The 14159-nt window shown below is 46.0% G+C and overlaps 1 protein-coding gene across 2 annotated transcripts in view; it reads left to right on the forward strand.

Moving 5' to 3' along the window:
- The first annotated feature begins 1043 nt into the window (after positions 1-1043).
- The window catches only part of LOC126356135 (Kazal peptide Pr13a-like), an 84536-nt gene continuing 71420 nt past the window's right edge, over positions 1044-14159 (forward strand). The window contains exon 1 of one of the 2 annotated variants that reach the window (XM_050006849.1): positions 1044-1328. In XM_050006849.1, coding sequence (XP_049862806.1) covers positions 1286-1328 — 43 coding nt within the window. In that variant the 5' untranslated portion in view covers positions 1044-1285. Of the gene's footprint in view, positions 1437-14159 lie in introns of both variants that reach the window. The other variant, XM_050006858.1, reaches the window with a different exon arrangement.

Genomic DNA, 14159 nt, shown 5'->3' on the forward strand with positions numbered 1-14159 from the left:
AACGCCACAGTAAATTTAGAAGAGGAATTTATGCAGTAAATGACAAGAGATTTAAGAAATTAACATGAAAGGAATCCAACAGAGACCTTTCACCCACACATCCAGAATTGCTACAGAGTGAGTCCAGGAACATTCTTCTGAGTTTACACTGCCGCTGGCCACCAGACTCCCCACAGATGAACATTATTGAGCATACCTGGAATGTCTTGCAACACGCTGTCCAGAAGAGATCTCCACTCCCTAGTACTATCATGGATTTATGAAGAGCCGTGCAAGACTCATGGTGTCAATAGCCTCCAGCACTATTTCGGACAAAAAAACTCAAATGGCTCTAAGCACAATGGGACTTAACATCTGAGGTCATCAGTCCCGTAGACTTAGAACTACTTAAAGCTGTCTAACCTGAGGACATCACACAGATCCATGACTGAGGCAGGATTCGAACCTGCGACCGTAGCAGCAGTGCGGTTCCGGACTGAAGCGCCTAGAACCGCTCGGCCACAGAGTCCAGCTATTTCGGACATTAGTCGAGTCCATGCTAAGTCATGTTGCGGCACGTCTGTGAGGTCGCGGGGGCCCTACACGATATCAGGCACGTGTGTCAGTTTCTTTGGCTCTTCAGTGTATTTAGAATAGTGATTGGTGAGGATATATACGGAAAAAAACAGTCAGCTGGTGATGATGATGAAGTCTCATACTCCTTTACAGAGCATAGGGGAACGATGCGGGAGACCCGCACCGCCGTACTAGGCAAGGTCCTAGTGGAGGTGGTTTGCCGTTGCCTTCCTCCGACCGTAATGGGGATGAATGATGATGATGAAGACGACACAACAACACTCAGTCATCTCGGGGCAGGAAAAATCCCTGACCCGCCGGGAATCGAACTTTGGACCCCGTGCTCGGGAAGCGAGAACGCTAGGAGCTGGTAGGATTAAGAAAATATTGCTATAACATGCGAGACCCCTGAAAATACGGGAGAGTTACTCGCCCTACGCAATACACACTTGCAGCCTATCCTAGCCTGGCAAAGCAGCGCGGCTGTTGCCTTCACCCGCCCAGCTGAGGCCGGTGCGGCCGCAAGCCGCAGGGCAGGCCTGCTGTCGGCGGCCGCTTTAACTGGCTGCGCTCCTTCCGCGAGGCGGCGCGAAGTTTGGGTGGCGGGGAGCAAGGTCAAGGAAGCTCCGCCGCGTGACGTCACGGGACGGCCGCTTATGTTGGGCGCGCCGAGCGGGCCGCGCCAGTCCGCGGTTTGCAGCCGGAAGGTGCCAGCGAGCAGAAAGCAGACATGGCCGCAGCCAAGGTGGCGCTCTGCGTGCTTGCGCTCCTAGGTGAGTGGGCGCGCCGCCGACAAGTACAAGCCATCGAGGCTCCGGGGCACAGCACACTGTCGCTCCTGTCATAGTCATCAGTCCGAAGAAGATCTTTTGAGGCCTTCCGTGCCAGTCTTATCTTGTTCAAATCTTGTACACGTGCGTAACTGCTGTGACCTACATCCAACTGAACAGGCTCCGTGTTCAGGCCTTGGTCTCCTAGATTTGTTAGCCGCTCCCGCATACACACATTTTCCTCCATTACCCAATTAAGTACCCCCTGATGCAACAAGATGAGCTTTACCGACCTCAGCCTTAAAACTCTATTCGCCTCTGTTCAATTCGTGACATCCTACGTACTTACTCAGGCTACCTACCTAATCTTCAGATTTATTTTGCGAAATTCCATTCCATAAGGTTGTATTCTGCTTTTCCTATTTGTATTGTTTTTCGTCCGGGTTTCACTGCAACATGTGGCTACACTCCAAAGAAATACCTACAGAAGACATACAAACGCTAAAACTTTTTTTACAAATAACGACATTCTGATAATAGTTGAGACGCCACTGGTGTTTCAAATGATTGTTTACGCTACATTCACACAGAATTCGAAAAGAAATACCCATGTTCTCCTGCTTGTTTTTCGGCATGTTTTTCCTCAGTTGCAATTATACAGCTGATATAGGTTACTTATCGTCTTTTGTTACTTTAATAGAAGCCTTAAGACCAAAAGCGTTCGCCGGCCGGGGTGGCCGAGCGGTTGTGGGCGCTACAGTTTGGAACCGCGTGACCGCTACGGTCGCAGGTTCGAATCCTGCCACGGGCATGGCTGTGTGTGATGTCCTTAGGTTAGTTAGGTTTAAGTAGTTTTAAGTCCTAGGGGACTGATGACCTCAGAAATTAAGTCCCATAGTGCTCAGAGCCATCTGAACCAAAAGCGATGCGCTTTATTTAAACCATCTCCCGTGGTTGCTGTAACAATATGCTTTTTCTTACAATTGTGTTTGCTAGGATCACGAATGGGTCTTAAGCTTTAACTCACCTATTATTACCATTACTTGTTTTGTTTTGTTTTTTTACTACATTTTTTACGTTCTTCTTCACGTATTGGTTAAATTTTTATTCATCAGTACTTCCACTGACACGAAATTAACAGTTTCGGCCATCGCTGGCCATCTTCAAATCACAAGACGGTTGCAGTAGTTCGATCCAACCGTTGAGGAAAATACATTGCTGAAAATAAACTATTTAAAAAACCAGCACTTAAATTAGTATTAAATGTTACCATTTTCGTCTTTTTTGGGATGATTTTATTCTTATTGCAAGTTTGCATTTTAAATCAGCTTTTAACTTCTGCCATCGTTAGTTACTGTGTTGCCCAAATAGCAAAACTAGTCTGCTACTTTCAACATCTCAGTTCCTAACCTAGTTCCCTCAGTATCACCTTACTGTACTCTAGCACTCTTACTTTATTTTTGTTGATGTTTTTATGTAACTTCTGCTAGAGACTCTTATCTATTCCTCCCAATTGATCTTACATGCCATTTTTGATATCTGACAGAATTACACTGTCATTGACAAATGTCGAAGTTTTTATTTTTCTGAATGAACGTTAATATGGTTCAAATGGCTCTGAGCACTATGGGATTTAACATCTTAGGTCATCAGTCGCCTAGAACTTAGAACTACTTAAATCTAACTAACCTAAGGACATCACACACATCCATGCCCGAGGCAGGATTCGAACCTGCGACCGTAGCAGTCCCGCGGTTCCGGACTGCAGCGCTAGAACCGCACGACAATGAACGTTAATACCTTTCCTTAGTTTCCTTTTCTGTTTGTTGAGTGAACAGATTGAATAGCATGTTTGAAAATCTCCAAACATGTTTCACTCCTCAATCACTATCTCCCTCTCTTGCCCTTCGACTCTCATAATTGTCGTCTGATTTCTAAACAAGTTCTGTATAATCGTTCGCTACTAGCACTTCACTCCTGATAACTTTCGAATTCCAAAAACTAAATTCACGCAAACGTTGAAATAGCTTCTTTTTTTAAATCTGGAAGTGCTATAAATTTGGATTATTCATTGTTCACCCTATGGGCGGATTTTCCTTGAGGTCCTTTACTGCTTTTCCTTTTCGTATATCCGTAATTCCTCTTGAAGCACCTTTCATAATTCAGTCTGTTCTCACTGAACTCTACAGCCACTTACTGTTTCTACTGTCAGTTATTCTCAGCAACAGTCTTTTGGCATTTATCCTTTTTAATATCTCCAGTTTGTTTTACCAACGTGCTGCACCTTTCACACGTATTCTTTGCTTAAGAGAAAGTAGATGATGTTTTTGATTATAGGAAACGAGTGATATCTCTGCTTCGTGTATGGTATTTGCATTGTAAACAAAAGCACATGTCTGGAGCTGCAACTGACACGAGGAATTTTATGAAGTGTTTATGTGCAACGGTAGTTTGCTTATAATAAATGTGCTGCTTGCACTGAGAGTTGTCCATTGCTCTGAAAACGCATAAGGACGTAAATAATGCTAAACGCCGTCTACCGGAACGCATGTTAGTTTACATAGGTGTTACACTTCATATCTGATGAAATGCAGGCATGTTATCATGTTTTAGTTATCCGCAGAACACCTAAAGTGGCACTAAATACTCAAATATTGTTGTCTAGTGCAGCAGCGGGCGACATGCTGTTGAAAGAAGCATTACTATAATTAAAACTGTTAGCAACGTACTTAACGTCAAGCTTGCATCTCCATTCGTGTCCATTCGTGACGCCAACTCGCCACATCCGCTGCGCTTGTGAAAGAGAAAGGAAGGCTGTGGTTTGATGTCCCGTCGACGGAAAGTTCATCTGAGATGGAAGGCAAGGTATGACTGGGGGACCTCTTCATGTGAACCATCAAAGCATTTAACTTCAGATATTAATGAAAATTGAGAAAAGCCTTAACCTAGATTGGTTGCTGGAATTTGAACCTCTCACCTCCTGTATGAGAGTCTGTTGTCTTAACCACTTCTCAATTTGTCTAGTTACGCTGATTGCATTCCAATATGCATTTACTCATCACCGCCCGCAGATGTTTTCAACTTCCTCGGCGTCCTTTATATCTATTCGATACTCACTGCATGGCAAAACAGTGAATACAGGACGAACAGCCGGCAGGGGTGACCGAGCGGTTCTAGCGCTACAGTCTGGAACCGCGCGACCGCTACGGTCGCAGGTTCGCATCCTGCCTCGGGCATGGATGTGTGTGATGTCCTTAGGTTAGTTAGGTTTACGTAGTTCTAAGTTCTAGGGGACTGATGACCCCAGAAGTAAAGTCCCATAGTGCTCAGAGCCATTTGAATCAGGGCGAACAAAATGAAACTATCCTGGAAAATACCTCGTGCACCTTAACACCGGTAACCCAACTTGGGGCAGATGGTGGTTGGTCGGTCACGTCATCCGTAAACAGCCCTTTTCAATCTGTCCCAGACATGTTCGATAGGGTTCATGTGTGGAGAACATGCTAGCCACTAGTCGAGCGATGTCGTTATCCTTAAGGAAGTCATTCACAAGATGTGCACGATGGCGGCGCGAATTGTCGTTCATGAAGACGAATGCCTCACCGATATGTTGCCGATATGGTTGCACTATCGATGGAAGGATGGCATTCACGTATCGTACAGCCTTTATGGTGCCTTCCATGACCATCAGCGGCGTACGTCGGCCCTCTTAATGCCACATCAAAACATCAGGGAACCTCCACCTTGCTGCACTCGCTGGACAGTGTGTCTAAGGCGTTCAGCCTGACCGGGTTCCTTCCAAACACGTCTTCGACGATTGTCTGGTTGAAGGCAAATGCGACAATCATCGGTGAAGAGGACGTGATGTCAATCCTGAGCGGTCTGTTCGGCATGGTGTTTGGCCCATTTATCCTGCGCTACATAGTGTCATGGTTGCAAAGATGGACCTCGCCATGGACGTCGGGAGTGAAGTTGCGCATCATGCAGCCCATTGTGCACAGTTTGAGTCGTAACATGACGTCCTGTGACTGCACGAAAAGCATTATTCAACATGATGGCGTTGCTGTCAGGGTTCTTCCGAGCATAATCCGTAGGTAGCGGTAATCCACTGCAGTAGTAGCCCTTGGGCAGCCTCAGCGAGGGATGTCATCGACAGTTCCTGTCTCTCTGTATCTCCTCCATGTCCGAACAACATCGCTTTCGTTCACTCCGAGACATCTGGACACTTACTTTGTTGAGAGCCCTTCCTGACAATGCGGACGCTTTGAAACCGCGGTAATGGCCGTTTTGGCATGGTTGAACTGCAGACAATGCAAGCCTTGTACCTCATTCCTGATGGAATGACTGGAACTGATCGGCTGTTGGACAACCTCCGTCTAATAGGTGTTGCTCATGCGTGGTTGTTTACATCTTTGGGCGGGTTTAGTAACATCACTGAACAGTCAAAGGGACTGTGACTGTGATACAATATCCACAGTCAACGTCTGTCTTCAGGAGTTCTGGGAACCGGGGTGACGCAAAACTTTTTTTGATATGTGTGGTTAACTATTTATCTCGAGTTGTTAGTACACAACTGTTTTCGACGTTGAACCACGTCCTTATGCTGGAAAGTCTAATAAAAATAGATTAACTTAGTGGCAGTGAAAGAACAGATTACTTTGGACATGTTGTTGAGCCGGCCGGTGTGGCCGTGCGGTTCTAGGCGCTGCAGTCTGGAACCGAACGACCACTACGGTTCAAATGGTTCAAATGGCTCTGAGCACTATGGGTCTTAACAGCTATGGTCATCAGTCCCCTAGAACTTAGAACTACTTAAACCTAACTAACCTAAGGTCATCACACAACACCCAGCCATCACGAGGCAGAGAAAATCCCTGACCCCACCGGGAACCGAACCCGGGAACCCGGGCGTGGGAAGCGAGAACGCTACCGCACGACCACGAGATGCGGGCCGACCACTACGGTCGCAGGTTCGAATCCTGCCTCGGGCAGGCGTTGCTTCACGCGCCGGCATGTCAGCCTAGAACGTAAGAGCAGAGAAGTCTTCGGGACACCGTCAGTCAACTATACGGAGAGAATATAAGCGCCGCTCCAGCCAGTCTCAGGGGCACTAGGAGAGCCGCACTGGTAGACAAGCCGTGACTTGTATCAATTACTTGCATGGAAACTGTATATATCGAGGGACATTGATTATTTGCGTGTCGCCATTTGCGAAAGTTAAGTATTGTCAATTCAATTTACTGTAATAGACTCAATTAATAAGATTTGCTTGAATGTTGACTGACTATCCTAAAAAACAGCTTCCTAATCACCCTACGTAAGACGAGTGGGCAGGATCCCACATCTTTTACTAGAAATTATTAAGGCAATGATTTATTCAAGAATATGTGGGCGCTCTTGAAATAACCTATATTGCAGCTCATGAAATTTGCTGTCAGCTGCTGGGAATTTCTGTTCTGAAGACTAGGACAGCAGAGGAAACACACATCAAAACTCGAGCCAGCAAAAGCAAAAACTACACTAAAGTTAAAGTAAAATTAATAAAAAACGCTGTTTGTCGAACATGTAGATCTTGGAAGAAACTAAAACATACAGGGTCAGTCGGAAAAGCCTTTTTCAATCGCATGCCGGCCGCAAGTATGGTAAGGAATTCTTCTGGTTGCGTTACATCCGTCCACCCAAGCCGCTGATATGCGCTGGATGGTGGTCGGTGCATGTGGACGTGCAGATGTATGAAATTTCCTGGCAGATTAAAACTGTGAGGACGGGTCGTGAGTCGTGCTTGGGTAGCTCAGTTGGGAGAGCACTTGCCCGCGAAAGGCAAAGGTCCCGAGTTCCCGTCTCGGTCGGGCACACAGTTTTAATCTGCCAGGAAGTTTCATATCAGCGCACACTCCGCAGCAGAGTAAAAATCTCATTGTGGTGCTGAAATATGCCTCCCAATGCACTCCGCAAGTGCTCGGTGGCATTTAAATCGAGGGAACGGGCTGGCACGTCTATTTGCCGAATATCCTCTCGTTCAGAGACCTGCTATCTCTGCGCTGTTCGGTGTGGTCGTGCATTGCAACCCATAAAAATGGAGTCAGGGCCGAACGCGTCCCTGAAAAGACGCACGTGGGAAGGAGTAGTGTCACTATGACGCTGACCAGTGAGTGTTCCGTGTTCAGAGATTTGGATGTCAGTACGCCCATCGAACGTTATGTTTCCCCACTTGGACCACCAAAATGATGGATATCTGTAAGCCCGTCAAACATTATGCCTCCTCACGTGGACCACCAATACTACCACTTTAGACAGCGTTTCTGGGTGCATTACATGTTCCCATCTCTTGCCAGATGAGGGTACGTCCAACATTGTCCAACATGATCGTGGTCCTGGTGTTATGGTTTGGAGAGGTATAATGTTGCACTGTCGTAATGAGCTCAAAATCTTTGAAGACGTTACACTCACCGGTGTGACGCTGTAGTCGTTCCGCGTGTGTTTCTTTTCATGGGTGCTTTAGGTCCTGGATTCATTTTTACAGATGACAATGCTCGGCGGCATCTAAAACTGCATGTATTACAGCTCTTGGAACGGGAGGATATTCGGCGTAGTGACCTGCCCGTTGTCTCAACCTTCTCACCGAGCACGTGTGGCATGCGTTGGGGAGACATATTGCGGACTCCACATGCACCAACGACCACGCGAGTGGAGGACTAGACCTCCCTGTCACAAGAAGTCCTTACCGAGCTTGTCGCCAGCAGGAGAGCCCGTTGATCTCTCACCCTATTAAGAACCATGCCCCGCCGTTTTAATGTCGAGGGAATCATCATGAACCGCCGTGGTTATATGGTTATCTTTTTCGAATAAAAGCGTCTTAATGTTCGTCTTATTGCGCATTTGTTTCACTTCACTTCTGCACTATACTGTAGCAGTCTTTCTAAGTATGGCCCAAATTTCATCGCGCTACGTTACTGACACATCGTGCTAAAGTCACTTTAGTTTTCGAGTTCTGTACACCACTGTGCGTAATTGTAAACTTCGACCACAGGATCTGGCAAAACCACCGAGTAACTACTGACAAACTCTCCTGATGAGAGCGAGTACAAATCAGTTTTGTGTACTAATACACAGGAGGTCGGCCATGAGCTGTGATTTCGTGCACAGCCACAGACTCTGATATGCGCCGTATACTGTCGTTGCTAACCAGCCTGTGAATGGTTGACATACTTGGGACTTCACGGAATTTCTAACTCTCTCTGCCTAATGCCCTGCACCTTGTTATCTTTGCCTGCTCTCTGTGCTCAGTGGTATATTTCTGCATCGTGCTGGACAAACACTGAATAGCTATGGATGCACGAAAATAACTTACCTAACCCGGGTAGAGCGATGTTATTTACCTACCGCGACAAGATTTGTATCAACCTGAATGTGAATAAAGATCTCCTGTGAAGTTCTACTTGTTAGTTGGACTAGCTCCTCTGGCTGTATCAGTATTAAAGGAAAAACACACACCCAACCACCCACCCACCCTCCCACGCACACACACATACTCACACACACAAAGTCACACACACATTGGCTTCCGTAATGTTACTTATCCACCGCGATAATTGCAAATTAGTGCCAGACCATGACTCGGAACTGGGTCTCTTGCCTATCAAGAGCAGTTGGTTTAACCAATTAGGCCTTAATTTTTTGTATATCATTTAATGTAAATATTGGTGGTCGGATGGGAATTTGAACCATCGTTCTCTAAAACACGTGTCTAATATCTGCCATTTAGACTTTTTATGTATTTCATGGCCACCCTCCTTCGGTTCGAGCTCTTCCTTTTGCTCGTCATTTGGTATTTATGGCGATAGTAGTTCTGTAGTAAATCAGTCGAAATAAGTTCGAGGAAACTGTCCTGTTGTTAGCCTTGGCGTCCATCCGCAGGTATGTGATATGAGCAGAGCTCCAGTATTGGTCCAGATGAATGAGGGCGGGTTTACATCAGTGAAAGTGAAACATGAATCAGACCTACCTGGACGCTCAGGTAGTCCACTTTCGTAATACGTATGTATTCACTTCTCGCCGTTGATGAGAAACACAAACTCAGCGATCACAGTGAACGTTAGCTATATACTGATGAACCAAAACGTTATGGTCATCTCATAATAGCGTTGTTGGTCCACATACAGAACGCATTACAGCAGGTATACAGCGCTGCACGGATGCGGTAAGTCCTTGGTAAATTTCCAGAGGTATGTGACATCAGACATCTACGCATATGTCCAGCAATTCCCGTAAATTACAGACAGATGTTTAATAGACGCGAAGCTCGCACCTGATACCGTTCCCCTTGTTTTCCTTCGGGTTCAGAATTTAGAGACCAAGACATCAACGTGAGAGAACTGCCGCGCTTTCCAAACACCAAAATTTAGCACAATTCTAGCTTTACAATACGGACAGTTATCCTGCTGGAAGGTGGCATTGCCGTCAAGGAAGACATCACGCATGAAGCGATGTAGGTGATTGGCAATAACGTTCACGTTGTCCATAGTTGTCATGGTGCTTTCGATTACCACGACCTGTACACAGAAGCCCAAGTGAACGCCCCCCCCCCCTTGCCACCCCCCCCCCTCCTTGCCACCAGTTCCATAAAAATCTCCCACCGGCCGCAGTGTATGTTTCGTGCAGACGTTCGGCTGGTTGGCGGCGCATCCGGATGAGACTATCGACCTGGCGTAACAAGACACGTGGTTCCTCCAACCAGGAGGCACGCTTCCATTGATCCACGGTCTAATCTCGATCATCCCGTGCTCAGTACAATCGCAACTGACATTGTGTTGCATCAACGTGGGGAAACATAGCGGCCCCAGGTTCAGCAATGTGTGCTCAGCTGTGTGCTCCGAAACACTTGTGCCTGCACCAGCATCGACCTCTGTCGTCAGATCTGCCACGTATCGCCGCCTATACTGTTTCACAGAGAGGAAAAGCCTCCGACCACCACATTCTGTGGTGAAGTCTGCACGACCGACACATGGTTGCCTACTCACGGTTCAACCGCCATTCAACAACTTTCCGAATATACTCTTGACAGTAGCACGCAAGTAGCCGACCAGATTCACAGTTTTCCAGATGCTCGCTCCCAGCTGCCGGGTCATAACAGTCTGCTCTTTGATGTACACATGCAGACTGAATCGGGATTTGAAAGCAGGTCTGTTGCTCACTACGGTGTTGCTTTAACCACTACACCACCCCAGCAATGTGGCTTTGCACAGACTACCCTAGCACGCCTCCCTCCTCGGTCCAAATTCCCTTACACGCCTCAGCCCACTTGGTTCTCCCCATAAACTCGAACAGCATTGCAGAGGCTCTCCAACTGCATAGAATAGTACCAGCGCATCGAACGAAAGGTGGGATCCTGCCTGAAACCCAGGCATAGGTGCTTTAATCAAATGACACTGTATGGTTCTAGAGACCTTTTCAAGTCTCAACCATCTGTGGTGTATATAAGCAGAGAGAAGCGACGAATGAAGATTTGTACCAAGGCTAGGATCGAGCCTCTGCAGTGCTGTTTCAGTTTACAGGGAATACCAATTGGGCTCAGGCGTGAATGGGAATTTGGACTGAGGAGAGAGGCGTGAATCGGAAGTCCGCACAGCTGTACACAGCCACTGTGCCAGGGTACTGTACTAGTTAGCGAGTCTGCCTAGTGTGCAGGAGATCCGGGTTCGAATCCCAGACCCGGTACAAATTTTCATTCGTCACTTCAGCCAGTATATGTACATCGTAGATGTTTGAGACTTAAAAACGTTTCTGGAACCATATAGTTTCATTTAATCTGCCCTTTGTCAAAGCCGCTTATGTCAGTGATTTTCTGTTTGCGGCCCATGTCATCCCTAGAATGTTTCACCATTCGTCTCTGCTTCACTTATATACCTTTTTTTACCGCAAAGCCACCAGGGAGTTTCAGTCTTCAGCAGGCTCACGGTCCATGTCACGAGGCCAGAAACGCGCTGTAGTGGTTTGGGGAGCGTGATAATGAACTCGCATTGGTATCTTGGCCACCTTTTCACCTGATCAGAACCCGATGGGACACATTTGGGACGCTATCGGACGCCAGCTCTGTGCTCACAAACCACCGGTCCGTAATTTACGGGAATCGCATGACGTCTATGTAGACATCTGGTGTCACCCACACATACCTCTACAGATCTGCTAAGGACTTGTAGAATCTACACCAAGCAGAATCGCTGCTGTATTGCACTCCATAGGTGGACCAACGCGGTATTAAGAAGGCCGTCATAATGTTTTGACTCATCAATCTGAATTATTTACTCCTCAGTGTACTGTAAGACAGTGGTGTAGGCCTTAAACGCACTAAAATCCTACGTTAAACACGCGGAGTGAGATACTAGCGTCGGCCGTGGGAGTCGACTTCCGTTATATAAGGTCTAGGATCATCATGTTGCAACACCATCGCTAGACGCTGCCGATGTGTGGGACGTTGATGAGAGTATTTCATGTATCTTCATATGCGTGTGAATTCATATGGGACCAAACTGCTGATGTCATCGGCTCCTAGACTTACACACTACTTCAACTAACTTATGCTAAGAACAACACACACACCCATGTCCGAGAGAGGTCTCGAACCTCCGGCGGCAGGGGCCGCGCAATCCGTGCATGGCGCCTCAAACCGCGCGGTCACTTCGTGCGGCTGAAAGTAGTTGTCACGGAACATGCTGTGGTGGACTGGAAATCTAGCTGCTTAGTTTAAAGATATACATTTGCGACTTGTGCAGAAATATTGATTCCGCGGCGAAAGATCTCATGAAGAGAAGAGTTTCTGACAAATTGCTGTGTGGGTTCGTCGATTAGATTGCGTCAGGCACACGGAAATATTATAAACTGTTAAAATGTCGCTGGAATCCGAGATTTGCAGTGGTTATATAAATTCCTTTAACAGAAATGATTAAGGCAATGATTTACTCAAGAATATGAGGTTGCTGTTGAAGTAACCTAGATTGCAGGTTATGAAATATACTGCCATCTGCAGAAAATTTTTGTTTGAAACACCGGGAACACGGTCTCGGCGACAAGAAAAGGATAGAAGAGAATATGCACATAAAACGTTAAGTCACCAAAAGCAAAACCTCTATTAAAGTTTAAGTAATATCAATAGAAAAGTACTCTTTTTCGGACATGCAATTCTCGGAAGAGACGAAAATATGCCGGGCAAGTCGCAAAAGACTATTCGAGCCGCATTGCTTTTCAATTTTAGAACGTTTTTCGCTTATTTGTGCGAAAAGTTTCATCGTCAACATTAATAAGATTCATGTCACTGCGCTCGTGTTTTTAATCGGCTTCTAATGCCGTTAAAATAATTGTACCGTTCCATTGAAACGAGGATGCTTGCTTCAAAATCTCAACTGATACCAGAGTCAAGAGGATTAAACACGCAACTAAACTGGGTGGCCCTCTGAAATTTCATTTCAGTGTCTTGAACCATACACGAAATAAAGAGCGTGTTCTATCTTACGTAATTTACACTATTCATGAATGAAGAAAGACATTGTCTGTGTAAGCCACGCAGTGTGTTTCTCCATCTATAATTTCAAGCAGTGAAAGCTCCCTGAGGCGTCATATCATGTTATATTATCGAATATGTTTCACATCTTCTTGTACTGTCACCGTCATTTTTAACTTTTTTTTGTCTTTGATTCCAGGAACTCAGTTCTTTTCATCCAAAAATCAAAGGAGTTGGGTGAGGGAGGCCGTTGAAATCTTAACTAAAGTACTTGTGTAGGGTTTTCCTGTTCTGACCTTTGTCTAATATCTGACGGAAACCCAACCAACCCTAAAGCATCACGCCAAGCGGAAGATTGGAAATATTTTAGGTGTATTAGTTTTAAATGGCTCCAGTTATTTGGAATATGTAGGAGAACTAATTTATTAGAAGCGAGACCGTAAATTTTCTGAGAATAATTTTTATTTAAGTCACTACTGGCCACTCTTAGCTCCAAGAGCCAGTTTCAAGTGGAGTTGTGTGTCCAAGCTCGTGAATATAAATCATACGTTACGCATCAGTGCGAGTGAGAAAATATACTGTGCTTAATTTCGCGGGTTACATCGTAAGGAGGCAGAGATACTTTTGGGTTGTCCTGTAGAACATCACTGTCAGGATTATGGCATCCTGAAGCGTTACGTAACTAGCGAGTCGTGCGTAACACGAATGTAAACAGACAAAGTAAAGAAGTAGCGCGTCTTCCAGAAGCGACAAATTCACTGTACGCTTGAGCGACCAAGGTGCGCTTTCCTCGCGGCTTACGTCCAACCGAAAGGTAAACTCATCACGTCCGTGCTGCGTAGATGAAGGCGCCTGATGAACGCTAACCGACTTTATTTGATCAACGCGCTACCGTGTATTGACTCGTCAGCGCCGCTGGTATTCTGCACGTCGCCTCGGTAGTGAAAATTCCATTCTGCGCTCATAACTTCGTGCCAGGAAAGAAAACGCTCTCAGCTTCCGTTTCGGATCAGCATTAATCGAATACAATGACTCGCCTACAGCTAGCAAAGAAAGGGGTTGTGTGTAAATTTTTTTCGTTGATAGTAATGCTTAACCCTATGGTTGAACACGACCACCGTAACATATTGCAGTAATCTGACAGTTATTTATTAATTATACTGTCAGTAAGCACTGGGGTGGTGCCTAAGTTCGTAACGTTTTTACGTAAGTGGAAACACAGTAGATTCACATAAATCGTTTTTAGCGGAAGACCTTGTTCGGGGCGCATTTTCATTCAGAAAGGAAGTTCCTTGAAGGTTGTTCGATAGAGAGCGGAAAAGGTGAGAACATGAGGC

Source organism: Schistocerca gregaria, chromosome 1 (assembly GCF_023897955.1).
Source record: "Schistocerca gregaria isolate iqSchGreg1 chromosome 1, iqSchGreg1.2, whole genome shotgun sequence".
Lineage (NCBI taxonomy): Eukaryota > Metazoa > Arthropoda > Insecta > Orthoptera > Acrididae > Schistocerca > Schistocerca gregaria.